Source organism: Paramormyrops kingsleyae, chromosome 7 (genome assembly GCF_048594095.1).
Source record: "Paramormyrops kingsleyae isolate MSU_618 chromosome 7, PKINGS_0.4, whole genome shotgun sequence".
NCBI lineage: Eukaryota > Metazoa > Chordata > Actinopteri > Osteoglossiformes > Mormyridae > Paramormyrops > Paramormyrops kingsleyae.
Window position 1 is genome coordinate 20,363,223 of NC_132803.1, and position 13,900 is coordinate 20,377,122.

Genomic DNA, 13,900 nt, shown 5'->3' on the forward strand with positions numbered 1-13,900 from the left:
CTCTACAAATGTTGACAATCAGGATACACTGCACCATTTTAATTGTTTGTCTTTCACTACATCACACCTTCCATCCTCCTCTACCCCTGCCAGTGTCCTGCCTCCTGTCTTTTTACATCTCATCATTAGTGATGTCATTAGTGGGAAACAGCACCAAATCGTTTTACCTAGTGTTCCCTGAAGGCATCGTTTCATACGCACTTTTCAGGTCAGGCCATTTACTAGCACAGTGTAAATCACACTGATGGCTAAGAAAAACAAATCATCTAGGAAACATTACACAACAAAGACTGTTATAGCAAAACACCTGACATACAAGTTACCACAACTACCTGTGCAACAACTGAAATGAATGAAAATGCCAAAAATGATTAACTTCTTGTGTCCTTCAACAGTAACTATTTTCTTAAATTCTGTAAATAAAAAGGTAGTTTTATTTTCTAATTTTTTAGAGAATGCACATGTTCTTGTTAACTTAAATAAGAATAACAGTAATATTTGATTAAAAACAAAAAAAACACCAATGGAGCACATCCGGCATGATGATGATGATGAAGAAGAAGAAGAATGTTTTGGCATGTGTGGTTTTCTGTGTCTGGGATTAATGGTTTTGAAATAACAGAGCACAAACATCAATGTCCTAGACAAAGGGTCAAGGAAGCTACACAGAAATACTTTAGAAAAAGGAAGTCAACACATTTTGTGCAGCTTTAAGTATGATTCTCATTTTCTTTCTGTATTTGCTATTATTATGTTAGATTACAGCAATTTCAAGATGTCAGCATCAACATGTTGTCTAATTTTCATTTAAAATGAACACGACAAAGACAGGCAGCCCAGATCCTCTCTGGACAAAGACATTACAACCTAGGGCAGTCCCATAAAATATCATTTAGCATCTCACATCAACAGAAGGCAATTTCGTTAATGACTGTGTGTATCAACTGCAAAGTAAATAAAACCATTATAAAATTAAACAATGATGACAACAGTTGTTGTCATTTACCAGAGGGGATTATAAATGACGGGGCAATGGTCTCACGCCGTCCCATATATAAATATGCAGTGTATGGGAGTGGCTCCGTCTCCATGATTGGAGGATCCCTGGTTCAAATCTTGTGGCTGGCAGACTGATGTCACAATTACTGCCGGACCCTGCTCTCTGATCCTCACTGCCAAGTTACTTCAGACAATTACAGCTCAGTTATTCAAACAAAAAATTGGGTGTAACACTGCAGCAGCGTTCAGATTTCTAGCTGAAGTATTATGACCTTACTGCCCCTGGGAAAAAATGTACAAACTCTTGTTCAGGACTTTTGTTCTTTAAATCTTTTAATAAAAAGCAATATACAGTCACGTTCACTGATACACAAAACTAATCACAGACATGTCCAGACCAGATAAGAACACGCCCACACTTACAAATTCCAAGGAAATGACAAAATATGGAACAATCCCTTCATGTTTTCAGATACCTCCATCCAGAAGATGTGCTGTGAATGCAAAAGACATCGTACCTGGCACTGGGGTTATATTTACTGAGGATAGTTCTGCAGAAACACGTTCCTTTATGGATAATGACTTTCCCACATGCTTCAGACTGAAATGACACCTAATGACAAGCAAAAAATGTAATCGATTAATCCAGCGTTCAACCGAGTGCTAGTTTATACACCCCTGTGGAGACAGATGGTCATTTTCAGCAAGTGCAATAAGGTGTTTGATGTTACTTTTACTGGGGGAGGAGACATCTGTTACTTGAATATGAGATTTATAGTTTTAACTTGTTTACTTCACAAGCGACAGAGACATCATAATTTTTTTAAAAGCAAATAATTGTAAAGTACATCCATCTATTTTCCAACTGATAACTGAGTGCAGGATCATAGGGTACAACATGTCCTTGAACTGTAGTTAGAAACTGTAGAACTCAGACAAAATCCATGCCAACTTCTCATATACAAAGCAAGTGTGGGATTCAAACCCCCAGCCCCAGAGGTGTGAGGTCACAGCGCGACTGTAAACTTCATGAGGTTTATATTTGAAGAAACCATAGAGGGAGCACTGATGTCCCAGGAAACCCTGGCAAAACAATTTATTTAATTCTTAAAAGAATTTTAAAAAGTATTTAAGTTGAAGAAAGAAAAAAAAAACTGCAAATAAAGTAATGATGTTTGACTATCACACGTAACAAATAGCTTTACATACAGGAGAAGCAGCATTCCATTTTAAAACCCCAAAAGTGAAATACTTAATAGCAAACTTATTAGCTACATTTTCTAGAAGCTATTTATTATTATATGATATTTTTATATCTTCCTTTGCTGGCAAGTCTTGGCCATGAACAATTTATATAAAAGTATTTTTGGATTAGCAAATGAGTCACGCTAAAGAAATGTCAGTTCTAAACCTAGACCACGACGCAGCCAATACTCTGGACCATGAACGACGAATGTATCCAGAATCTGCTGGGCAAAAGTGTCTAGGAAGTTCTGACCAAAACAAAAAACAAAAAACATAATTTTCACATACAAGAGCAAACAGGGATAAAAATGTATACATAGGAGGGCTGCCGAATGAGGTGATGCCTTTGGTCTCCAACCTTGGAGACCCACTCCCACCTTCCATAATGAGAACTATGCACAATGCTGGAGTCTCCAGCCTTGAAAGGAGGTTAAAGGGAGCGTGACTCTGCAGGTAGCAAAGCAAACTCTCACTCAGGATTCATGGCCTGACGCTTCAGGGACTGAAAGAGGATTCCTGCTGACGCCATGCTGCTCCTATTAGCAACTCCTCAACCAAAACCAATCAATTTCTGCACCATCATCTGACATTTAAATCCAAAACCTGCTGTCAACACCTGTAATCCAGAACTAAAGAGAAATCCACGTATCATTTTCAAAGTTATATTCTATATGCCCACAAAACACATTACAACAGACACAAGACAGTCGTACCTCTACGAATAAACAAGGCTTTTTAAACTAGTTGAAATTTTAAAATAGTACCTAGTCATTTTCAACCTGCACAGCATTTCATAAACAAATATAGACATTTCCCGCTGACACTGAAACGCTCAACTATATTTAAAAAACAACTACGCAGCTTTACAGAAACCGATGATTCAAGATAGTTTAAAAATACAAATAAAGCATAACGAAATATATAGCAGAATACAGTGAAAATTCAAAAACTGGCTAATTATCCCAAACACAAAACGTTTTGAAATGACATTTCTTGCTGTGGCAATAATTTCCACAACATGTAAACAAAATATGTCTCATAATAAAATCTTCCAAGTTTACCCAAAAATCTACATAAGACTAGTGTCATAGCCTTGAACAAAAAAAAAAAAAAAGACATAAAACTTCAAACTTGTGTTTTACGTCACTCCTTATAACACGCATATCTGCTAAAGGCAGTAGCTAATGGCAGCAGCCTGTGCCGATTCTTTTTTTTTCCTTCACTTTTGAACCTCCATCAAAATGCACCAGTTCTTACCTGACCCTTTCATACTGGTTTTCACACAGCTTGTGGACAGTAGGAGTGATCTCACTTTCCACAGGGAAGAGTTATCCTTAGTGTTGGTTCATGCTAAAAGGAGATACTGGTTACAGCTATGTTTAGCAAAGTTCCTCTAATGACAGGGGTCTTATAACAAGAACTGGGCTTTTACATCACCAGGACACCGGGGGGGGGGGGGGGCATAACTTGTGTCTATGCTACCAGGTAATATTTCAGAGTAATTAATGCATAGTGTTTGCTGCTGGGATGGGAAGAGAAATGACGGTGAAGGACTGAAACTGGCTATGTAAAAACCCCTCATCCTAATTTGATGACATGTAAATCACAGCCTGTGACCCAGACCGCTATAATTCTAATGCCATTTGTTAAACCATTCATCAGACAGAATAATAAGGAAATGGGATCCCCCAATTGCTGGGTGAATTCTATTGAATAATTTATAGAATTTTACTTTAAAATTTTTAATTTTAAAAGGACCACATCTGGTTTGAAGTACAAAAATGCATGTTTTATACAAAGTATAGGCATATGGAACCCAACATTATTATGACCTAGTAAATACACAGTATGATGTAGAATTTAATGCATACAAAATCCAGAAAGTTTATATATCTACATGTTTATTTTTGGCACATCTTCATTGTTTTTTCTATCCCTATTTTACTTCTATTCATCGTTTCTTGTTGCAAATCACTTGTACTTTTTGTACCTGGCAAATAAAAGAATCTGATTTTGAGACCCCATAAGAAACCGGAGCTGATTGAATTCAAGTAACGTTATATTTCATATTTAAAAATGGAATCGTAGCAAACTGAAATTCCCTGTACTAGTTTACTTAAGTCTCGCATACAGTTACAACATATCAAACAAAACAAAAGAAGAAGAATATGCTTTATTTGCCATCCGCACAAGCACTGGTACATTGAGATGCCTCCCTTTGCTGACCCATCTGGCTCTCCATAGCTTCCAGGGTCACAGTGCAGGTCATCTGCTGTGTAACACCCCTGGAGTTGGGGTTAAGGGCCTTGACTTAGTCACAGAAAGGGACAGAGACTTAGCCCGCTGAGTCACTCACCCCCCCACCCACCCCAATAATAATAATATTATTAATAATAAGGTACCTAGTGAATCATAATTATAATATAAAGTCTGAAATAGCATTTTAAATTTTCAATAAACTTTAAATTTTGAATTAGTGTATTAGTGATGTCACAAAGCTTTTTTTAAAAATAAAAAAAAAACCCATCATGCATGTCACTTAAATCTTTGCCTATAAATGCATTCTAACTAATAATTCACCATAATTCAACACATTTTGTTCTCCTTGCTGTCAGTGGAGTCTGCATTGGCTAAACACCGGCCACCATATTAATCTGCTTCATCCTGATTTCTGCTGTTTTTAACATGAGAATAATACTTTGACAGATGCCGAAACCGATAAAGGGTTAAATCAACCCTTCTAATCGGTTCACATGAGAGGCAAGGTTTTCCTACGGTAGTTTGACATGTATTTACACGCAAACATTCTGTTGAGCTGGGAATTATTCTAGGCATGTTAAAGACTAGGCTTGCACACCCTAAGCATGTGCCTGCCCCCCCACCCCATTAGAGAATGCATTCAGCTCTGCACAACGAGTCCAGGTACATAAGAACTTAAATTGATTTTATGAGAAGCTCTGTGGCTTTGCGTAACTCATGCAGCTACATTTATTTTAGTGGGATGACATGAAATAGAACAATGTTCTTTGTGGTATATTAAAAAATGTTTGACAGGGAAAATCTTATCTAGCTAGCTAAATAAATTGGCAAAGCAGGGGCAGGACATTGGCCGCTTACCAGCCAATCACAAAAGGAAGCTTTATGCTGTAGGTGATACAAAGGTCATGGTAATCAGATGTAGGCCAGAGCTACACAAGAGAACCACAGGAACAAACTGAAGGGCCATGCAGATCTTTGCTGAGCAGCAGCGTGCTAAGCAGGCTCTCCGCACACCTCAATTAGCATTCCTCTTCCAAGACGCGACCCCCATGTGGCAGGCTTGGGGGTGCCGTTCTGGGACACGTTTCAGCAACCTGTTGACAACCTGGAAGTAGGCCCTCTGCTTTTGAGATCACAATTTAACAACAATAATAAGAACTCAAGTCATCAAGAGAAAAGCAGCAGGAGCATTCCGTAGGTTTCCCATTGCGGAAGCAAGTTCCAAATATGGAATATAAGCTTGAGTGATGGGCAAACACGCATATTATTTCTTCCTGTTATTTGACACTGTATATTAGTCACAAGCATAACGTGACATACACATTTCACTCTGGGCTAAACTTTACTGCCTTTACTGCAGTCCTAACGGTAGACATTTCATAAAGTACCCCAAGCCCCCACTGGGTTTCTCCTGGGTTTTTTTTGCCCTGGAAAGGTACTTATTTAATTCAATATACTGGCGAAAAGTTAAACGGAATCATCGACAAACATTAAGGTTTCACATGATTTGCATTACACAACACATCCAGTCAAGAGCTCTAACAATACAAAGACTGGTTAATTACAAACTTAGCTTGAAGAAAAATCAGTATAAAAGTTCAGCCTCTGAGAATGTGAGGCCTCCAAATCTGACTTTATTTATCTGTAAACTACATATATTTATATTAAAATGTAGGTGCCAGAAACCTGTGATTTTCTGTAGAGTGAAAGGATACTTAGCCAAATCAATCATTCCTTCGATATTCCCCTTCTTCAGCACTGGGAAGACTTTGGATTAGAAATATGATTTTTTAAGACTCCTGTTCTAAGTATGGGGAGAGGCTCACATCACGGAAATGTATGTTTTAAACCAGCAAATAACCACCAAAAAAAAGATATCCCTTCCCCTAAATCGATCGCCTATTGAAAGTTGCATAGCTCAGTCTGGTCTCTCTAGATCTATAACAGCTGACTGAGTGCAGGCACTGATTCTAGCCTCTCCTGCTGCTTGAGAGGACAAACCCAGCTGAACTTCCACATCAGGGCCAGTCGGCACACACAAACTGAACTCCGTCGGCGTGGACTCTGCACCCTTATTTTTTCTTTCCCCAGAGATGTTGCCATGTAGACCACTGCTAATGTTTATTTAATGCTAAACCCTAGAAGGCCTTTTAATAATGGCAACAGCTGAGGAGAGAGGTTAGAACAACAATACTGAATATAGCTAGCCCAGAAAGTAATGGCTCAGTCAGCTAAGAACAGCTGGTGCATTGAAGCCTAGTCTAGATAACATGCAAGTATAATTGGGTTCCTGTTTATCACTGGCATCTTTTAGGGAAATTAAAACTGGACTAACTGCAGCTTCCTTACTTGAAAAAATATATAAGCAGAAAGGACAGAGAGGAAGTATGTAGAATTTCTGAGCATCAATTGTAAACACACCATCTTAAGGTACCATTTTAAAGGTGATACGGTAACACTTAAAAGCCATGTTTTTAGTCATTTATAAAGACATTTATAACAAATAATGCATTCATAAAGCATTATAAACATGCATTATGAATATGTTTATAAATTACTAAAAACATGGCCTTAAGTAAAGTGTTACCGGATGTACTAGTTCCACAGGTTATATTTAAACTTGTAGTACATATATAAACCAGTGAGACAAATAGTATTGGTTTGGGAGGAAACGTTGAGTTCTGCCTGAAATTTTCTAGCTTGTGAAAGCGGGTCAGTAGATGTACATGACGTACCAAATCCTGTGCAGATTAACAGAAGACTGACTAACACAGATCTCCTCGCATTTTCTTCAGTTCTTGAAGAGCTCCAGCAACCTGTGTTCTCTGTCTGACCACCATTTGGACCCATTGCTGCTGCCCTAGTCCTTAATTTGCCAGTTAAAAAAGTTACTAGGCTGCCGCTGGAGCTGACTGAACTGGAACTCTCTCTTTAGGAGTCAAACACCAGAAAGAATTATAATCCTGGTTTTAAAAAAAATGCAGAGTACATCGTGTAGTTTGGTAGCTGTGGAATGTGCCACAAAGGGCAGCTTTTCTAATTAGCCTCATGGGGGGTCCAGTTTCCATTATGTTTACATTGCCTGCAGCCATAAAGTGGTTGTTTCACTGCTAAAGGTGTTGCAGATCTTAAGACAATTTTTAAGCCAGCAGCAAGCGCTGCTACATTTTACAGTTATGTAGTTTCATAGCTACAATCCAGCTTTCTGTAATAACCTTTAAAAATTTATATTGCTGAATAGCATTTTCTGGGTGCTGTTACGAAAAAAAATAGTTTAGAACACATACAAATGAACCTCACATTAAACATATAATTACACAAGAAAAGCTACAAAGAAACTTATCCAGCATCTGCATGTCAAGCAAACTCTGTATAGAAGTGTAAAATGATAAAGAATGAAAGAATGAACATATGGCAGATACAAAGATGGGAGATACACAAGAACCACCACCTCAAAGAGACCAGGTGGGGAACTACTGCTGACAGAAATGCACAAGGCATTTCGTCTGCCAATATCAGTGTAAATGTGCCACATCCATAATGCTGGAATTGCCCAACATTTAAAAAAAAAACAGCTTACAGCCGCCCCTATACTGGTAACCAGTATGTAAAACACATACTTGTGTAAAAACTTTTTTCAGCCATTTTCCAAGACAAATAATCTTGATATATTTAAACAATGGTACAAACTTCATATCAAGATTAACAGCAAGGTCCTCTTCAGTTACGTTAAAGGAAACTGAGCTCAGTGTGTGCTCTCACCTAAGCGAGATTGAAAGGGGGCGATTTGGGGGCCACCGCTTTGCGAATGCAGGCCTGGCTTTGTAGCTCCTCTATTTTAGGAATGTGTTTTATCTGCTCAAGCGCCGAGACCACAACTGGCAGTGCTGCAAGCCACGAAAATGCAGCCCCAGAGACATCAGACTTCCACACCAAAGGGCAACTCCAAATGCAAGAATGCGAACCTTCAATTACTTCCAGGAAGTGTGCAGGGAATGGGCTATTTTCACATCATCGTATGTAACTACACGAGGCAAAAATGGCACCCTGGCAAAACAAGAAACTATTGTTTTTTTTCCCCTTTGGATACGAGGATTGGAGTTTGAACACCTTTTTGTTTCAGAGGAAACTGCTAAAATGGCATTGTTTGTTCACAGTAAACATTACTTTGCTATTTAAACCATCACAACAAATTTTAGGAGCTATGTATATGGGTCAATGATCAACGCTTCATCCTCGGAGAACCAAATAAGCATAATTAACATTTGTATAACAGAATATTTAGATAGCAAAAAATTTAGTGTTAAAATCTCCAAAAATGTGTTCCCTGCTTCTGTATTCTTAGGATCTATTGCCTTTACTCGGCATCTCTTGTTTTTATTGTTTTGGTTCCCATAATCCAACAAAACTGTTCAGGATCACAGTTATTCACCATCTGGGTATTGTGTAAGCAACACATCCACAGTAAGCCGCAATTTAGACCTGATGCTTTTAAAGATTAAGAGTCTGACAACACTGCCATCTGGAGGCAGACTAATCTGATCTTAACAGTTTTTAAATATGTGAAATGTTTATCATTATGCATTCAGAACGAACCCAAAGCAAGTTCTTGAATTACAATTTCATACTAGGTCAGATGTAGCTAACAAAGTCAAATTAACTAGTCTAGCATACTGCTTCTTTAAAAATAAATAGGTGTGTGATTCTGGCACTAATAACATGGCGAAAAGAAAACAAGGAGCTCAATAATGGAAAAAATATATAGGAGGGGCAAAAAGCACACAGCCAAACACGTAAGGGATCGGCACGTGGTAAAGACACGTTGGTGGCTGTACTGTATCTGTTCCACACCCGTCACTATAATCTCTCTGCGCAGATATTTGTCAAAGCTCTGATTGGAGCCTTTTCCATTCTGCCCTTCAACTGAACATACTGTAGCTGATAATACATCCTCCAGCACTTAGGGAACAGGACTTTCAAGCCAGTGTTTGCAGGTTCTGGCTTCCATATCTCTGAAAAGTACTAGATAATCCCAAAAAAATAAGCAAAAAAAATTTATTAATTAAAATCCATCAAAATAATCATTCTGGTCAACAATTAGAATTCTAGAGCCATAACTGTAGAAACAATAAAGGTTCTTTTGAATCAAGTTATCTGTTGGCAAGATGCTAATAATGGACATTATACTGCTTCAACCCAGTCAAACAAACAGTTCAGCTCCAACTAAATAACCATCACACACATCCTTAAAATTCTGAAACGTGTACATGGTTGCAAAGGCATGACTACAGACTTGCTTGCCCAAAATAATACCCTTTCCTCCCCCTGTGCAAGATATCTGAAACAGAACTGGTCCTTTGGCCTTTTGCTGCTTCGTCAGTTATGCTTTTTTTAAGCACTGGTACGTTTACATTTTAGTTATTTAGTAGCTACTTCTATCCAAAGCAATGTACTTTTTTGAGAAATCAGCGAGAGCCGGTCCCTGAAAAAAATTAGGGGTTGAAGGCCTTACTCAATAGCCCAATGAGGAAATCACTCTGCTAACTCTAGTATTTGAACCAGCAACTCTCTGATCACAACGCCCTAACCTGGTGAATCACACACTGTCCCCTAGTAACAGGAAGCAGAACAAAAGGATAGTTAATTTAAAAATTCATGACAGCCTAAGTTTTGATGGAAATAGACAGAGAGATAAAGTTCCACTGAAATAGAATTGTACAGACAATTACCCAAACAAAAGTCTCGGAGACAAAGATGAAGAACTAGGCTAGGAAACAGCTCTTGCAGCCAAGGAACTAAATGGACCTTTAAAACCTTTCTGTGAAATCCTTCAAGAAGCTAAGGACTCCACCAATGAAGCAACTGTTTCTGTTACACCAGGCGCGCCATGAATCCATTCAAACTGTTGTATTCGGCTTTAATGGGACAACTTGGCCACAGTGACTCTGTCCTGCGAACTTAAACACTCAGAAGGACCAGCATTTGAGAACTGGGAGTCAGACGGTGTGGAGGGTTACTGACCTGTGAAAGACAGACAGCAGGCAAGTTATAAGACTAGACAATATAAAGAAAGGCATGCGTTCCAAAATAAACCCAATTAAGCTGACACATAACAAAAAGTAAATGATTTTCCACAGGAACGCACAATAATGACCTTGATAAAGCTCTTTTCAAAGGGCTTTGTTTCCTTTGCTTAAAAAAAAAAAGTGCTCATGACTCACACTGAAGCCTGGTGATTAGCACTTACGGATGTTACACACAGATGAACACCAGCCATGAAGCTCCACAAGCAGCCTAATTACTGCAGGATTTGAGCTTCAGCTCCACGGACCTTACTGCACCTTATAAGGGCCGCGTCCATTTTCTTCTACTTCCCAAACAGACATTAAAAATGAAAATTGCGTGGATACATGTAACTATGGTTGCTACGCACATCTTCAAACACAGATAATGTTACAATACAGTGCAAAAGCTCTTATCAATTTCAAATGAATTGGCATTCATTCTTAAGGCAAGCCACCGTCAGAGCCAAAACACGACATTCACGCCATCCTCAGTGCCAAACATTACACACTGGTGTGCCTAGACGGACACTTACATTCATTAGGCTTATTCATTATTGATTAACATAATGAGCTCATCAATTATAGATCAGCGCTGTGACGAAGAACAACCAAGGCTGAGTGGGCTGCTAGTCTGGCACTGGCAGCTCATTCCTGTTTCAGCACAAAAAAAAGATCAGAACCGATCCACTGTGTATGGCAGAGGTGAGTTTAAACAGCCCTGTGCTTTTACACAGTGTTATATACATAGTGCTGTGAGTGATCACCTGTACTAAAAGGTACATTCAGAACATGGAACTTAAGAATTAATCTACAGGTGTCAGGTTCTTATTTGTGCTCCAGGATTAGTTTTTATTGTTGGTTTATCTGAAAGATGTTTTAGATTAAAGCAACATACAATCGAGGAAGCAGGATAACCCAATTGCTCCAGGGAGTAAGGGTCTTGCTCAAGGTCCCAATGATAAAGTCTGCCTGAAACGGGACTTGAGTCAGCGACCTACCAATCATGGGCACGGAGTCCTAACCCAGCGGCTACGCACCAGCCCTTCCTGCACATCAATTCAGACTCGGCTCATTTCTAAAATGGACATGCCAGTGCTTGGTTTAATCATCGGTTTTCCTTTCTTGGGAGGATCAGTAGCAACAGTCCTTTAGTTCTACACCGCGATGTGCCATTAGCACAAACATCACGTGTTTATGCAGAGCAAGGCCGTAGGAGATTTCCATATTGGGAGGGTACACAACTTATGTAAATGTAAAGGTTAGTTTATTGGGGGGCAAATGAAGCCACATTAAATATTGGGGGGGGTACATGTCCCCCCCGGTTTCCACGCCCCTGAGCCAGTGTACAGCTCACGTTGAAAGCCGCTGTTAAGCTGTATAGAAGCTTCAGTTGTGTTAAAGAAATTCCAGAGCTACAGGGGTAACGTGATGCCCATTAAAAACACACTTAGGTCCATGCAGAGGAGTAAGAGTGGTAATGACTGCATGGATTAGGAAAATAAAAATGCGTCAACTGCTGAAGCCCAAAGCCTTGGTCCCTGACTTAATCACTTAAAAGATGCTGAATAATATAAAACAAAACATTGGTTAAGTAATGTTGTTTGTCGCATCTGCCTTTAACAAAAAAAAAAAATCCAAAATTTTAAGCCATTTTTTACAATAATATATCTCGTTTAATTTTTAACTACAATGAGTAAACCAGGGAGCTATCAGCCATTTGAAAATGTTCCCTTAATAAAATCCATTTTTTTGTTTCCAATCCCTTTCTTGTGGAGATCAATAAAAGAAAACACAGTATGACCAAAGTTATATTTGTGATTATTATTCACATTACACAATTTTAGGGTGTCTACATTGGATATTACATTGAAAAAGGAGGATGGAGCCAAACCCAATGAATGCCACAGCCTTTATTCCCCCGTTCAGAGAGAAAGCCAGTAACTCCTGCTTACACTGAACAGACCCATGTCATGCCAGTCGAACAGTGCCGAGGTTTATATGATATGGAGAGAAAACTAAGACGAATCACCATCCTGATGACTATGTGATCTATGGAACATGAATTCCCATATGCATCAGTACATAGCAAGTTCCAGAGTGGATTTAACAGCCTGGTCACCTTCACTTTGCAATCTTACTTTGCTTCATTAAAAAAAAAATTATAATAATAAAAAAAATTATGATCGGATTGATCCTGACGGGACTGAAACATGCATACTGTATTTTTGCAGTTTTATCTTTGCAGCTCTTCCTCAAGGTGCTCCTATTTTATTTTTGCCCAAGTTTACATCCTGCCTCACATCCATAACCGCAGCTCCAATCACGGCCTGTCAGAGGTGTGAGAGGGAAAGTTAATCCGATTTGGGTCGTAGAGACCCGATCTGTTCCGCTCCTCCTAAGGGGGTGACAGCTGTATGGGAGATGCGTGAAGGCAAACATTACGGCCAGCGTGAGGCGCTATGCTGCCCTCCACATTCAGCTAACTGTCCATCCAACACAGAGGGGCCCCTTGTCTGCTGTGACATCACCACCAGCCCCAATCAGACCCTTCCCCCCCCCAGCACCACTCACTTCAGTCAGCGGCTGGGCCAATTCAGCTTCACACAAACACGCACATGAAATTTTAATTGCTTCCTGAAGTAAAATAAAAGGAGCTCGAGGCAAAAGGCCACAGGTGTTATAACAAAGGAGAGTGGCCGGCCAGGGTGTGACGCCCCTGGGTTGCTTTGTCAATCCTTGGGTTCTGAATGCCCCTTCAGACCCATTACCACCCCCCTCTACGTAAGAGGCAACATACTTCAGCTGCATGAACATGGACTTTGGAAAGACAAACTTAGAGTCAACTTTTCCATATGCAAACCTGAGAACTACAGATGTTCTTTCTTACCCACAGTCATATGAGCACACGATGCCGCCGCTTACCCAACTCTACAACGTTACATTTACAATATACATTTGCATTATTTAATATGTATATGCTATTTGCACTATTCACCACAGTGGAACACTATGCCCAGTTCTTATGTCTTAGTTCTTTTTAAAATTAGTGTAATTTGATTTGTTTTCCCTTACATGTTTATTTACTTTTATTGTTATATATATATATATATATATATATATATATATATATATATATATATATATATATATATATATATATATATATATATATATATATATATATTTTTTTTTTTTTTTTTTTTTTTTTTTTACCAAAAAATGAAATTTCCCCTCACAGGGATCAAAAAAGTTCTCTTACCTAATTTCTCTAATCTTAGTAACACTTAAAGCTGCTTAATCCACTTTGAGCCTTTGGGGTCGATTGATTACAA

General features: G+C 38.9%; 1 protein-coding gene across 2 annotated transcripts in view; it reads right to left on the reverse strand.

The window, feature by feature from the left end:
- Positions 1–13,900, reverse strand: part of kank1a (KN motif and ankyrin repeat domains 1a) — a 49,344-nt gene that overhangs the window by 21,315 nt on the left and 14,129 nt on the right. Inside the window, exon 1 of one of the 2 annotated variants that reach the window (XM_023817932.1) lies at positions 3,502–3,638. The exons of the other annotated variant lie outside the window; for it this stretch is intronic. Within the exon in view, the coding sequence (XP_023673700.1) occupies positions 3,502–3,514 (13 nt within the window). The 5' untranslated portion in view covers positions 3,515–3,638. Of the gene's footprint in view, positions 1–3,501; positions 3,639–13,900 lie in introns of those variants that run through there. 2 annotated transcript variants of the gene reach the window in all.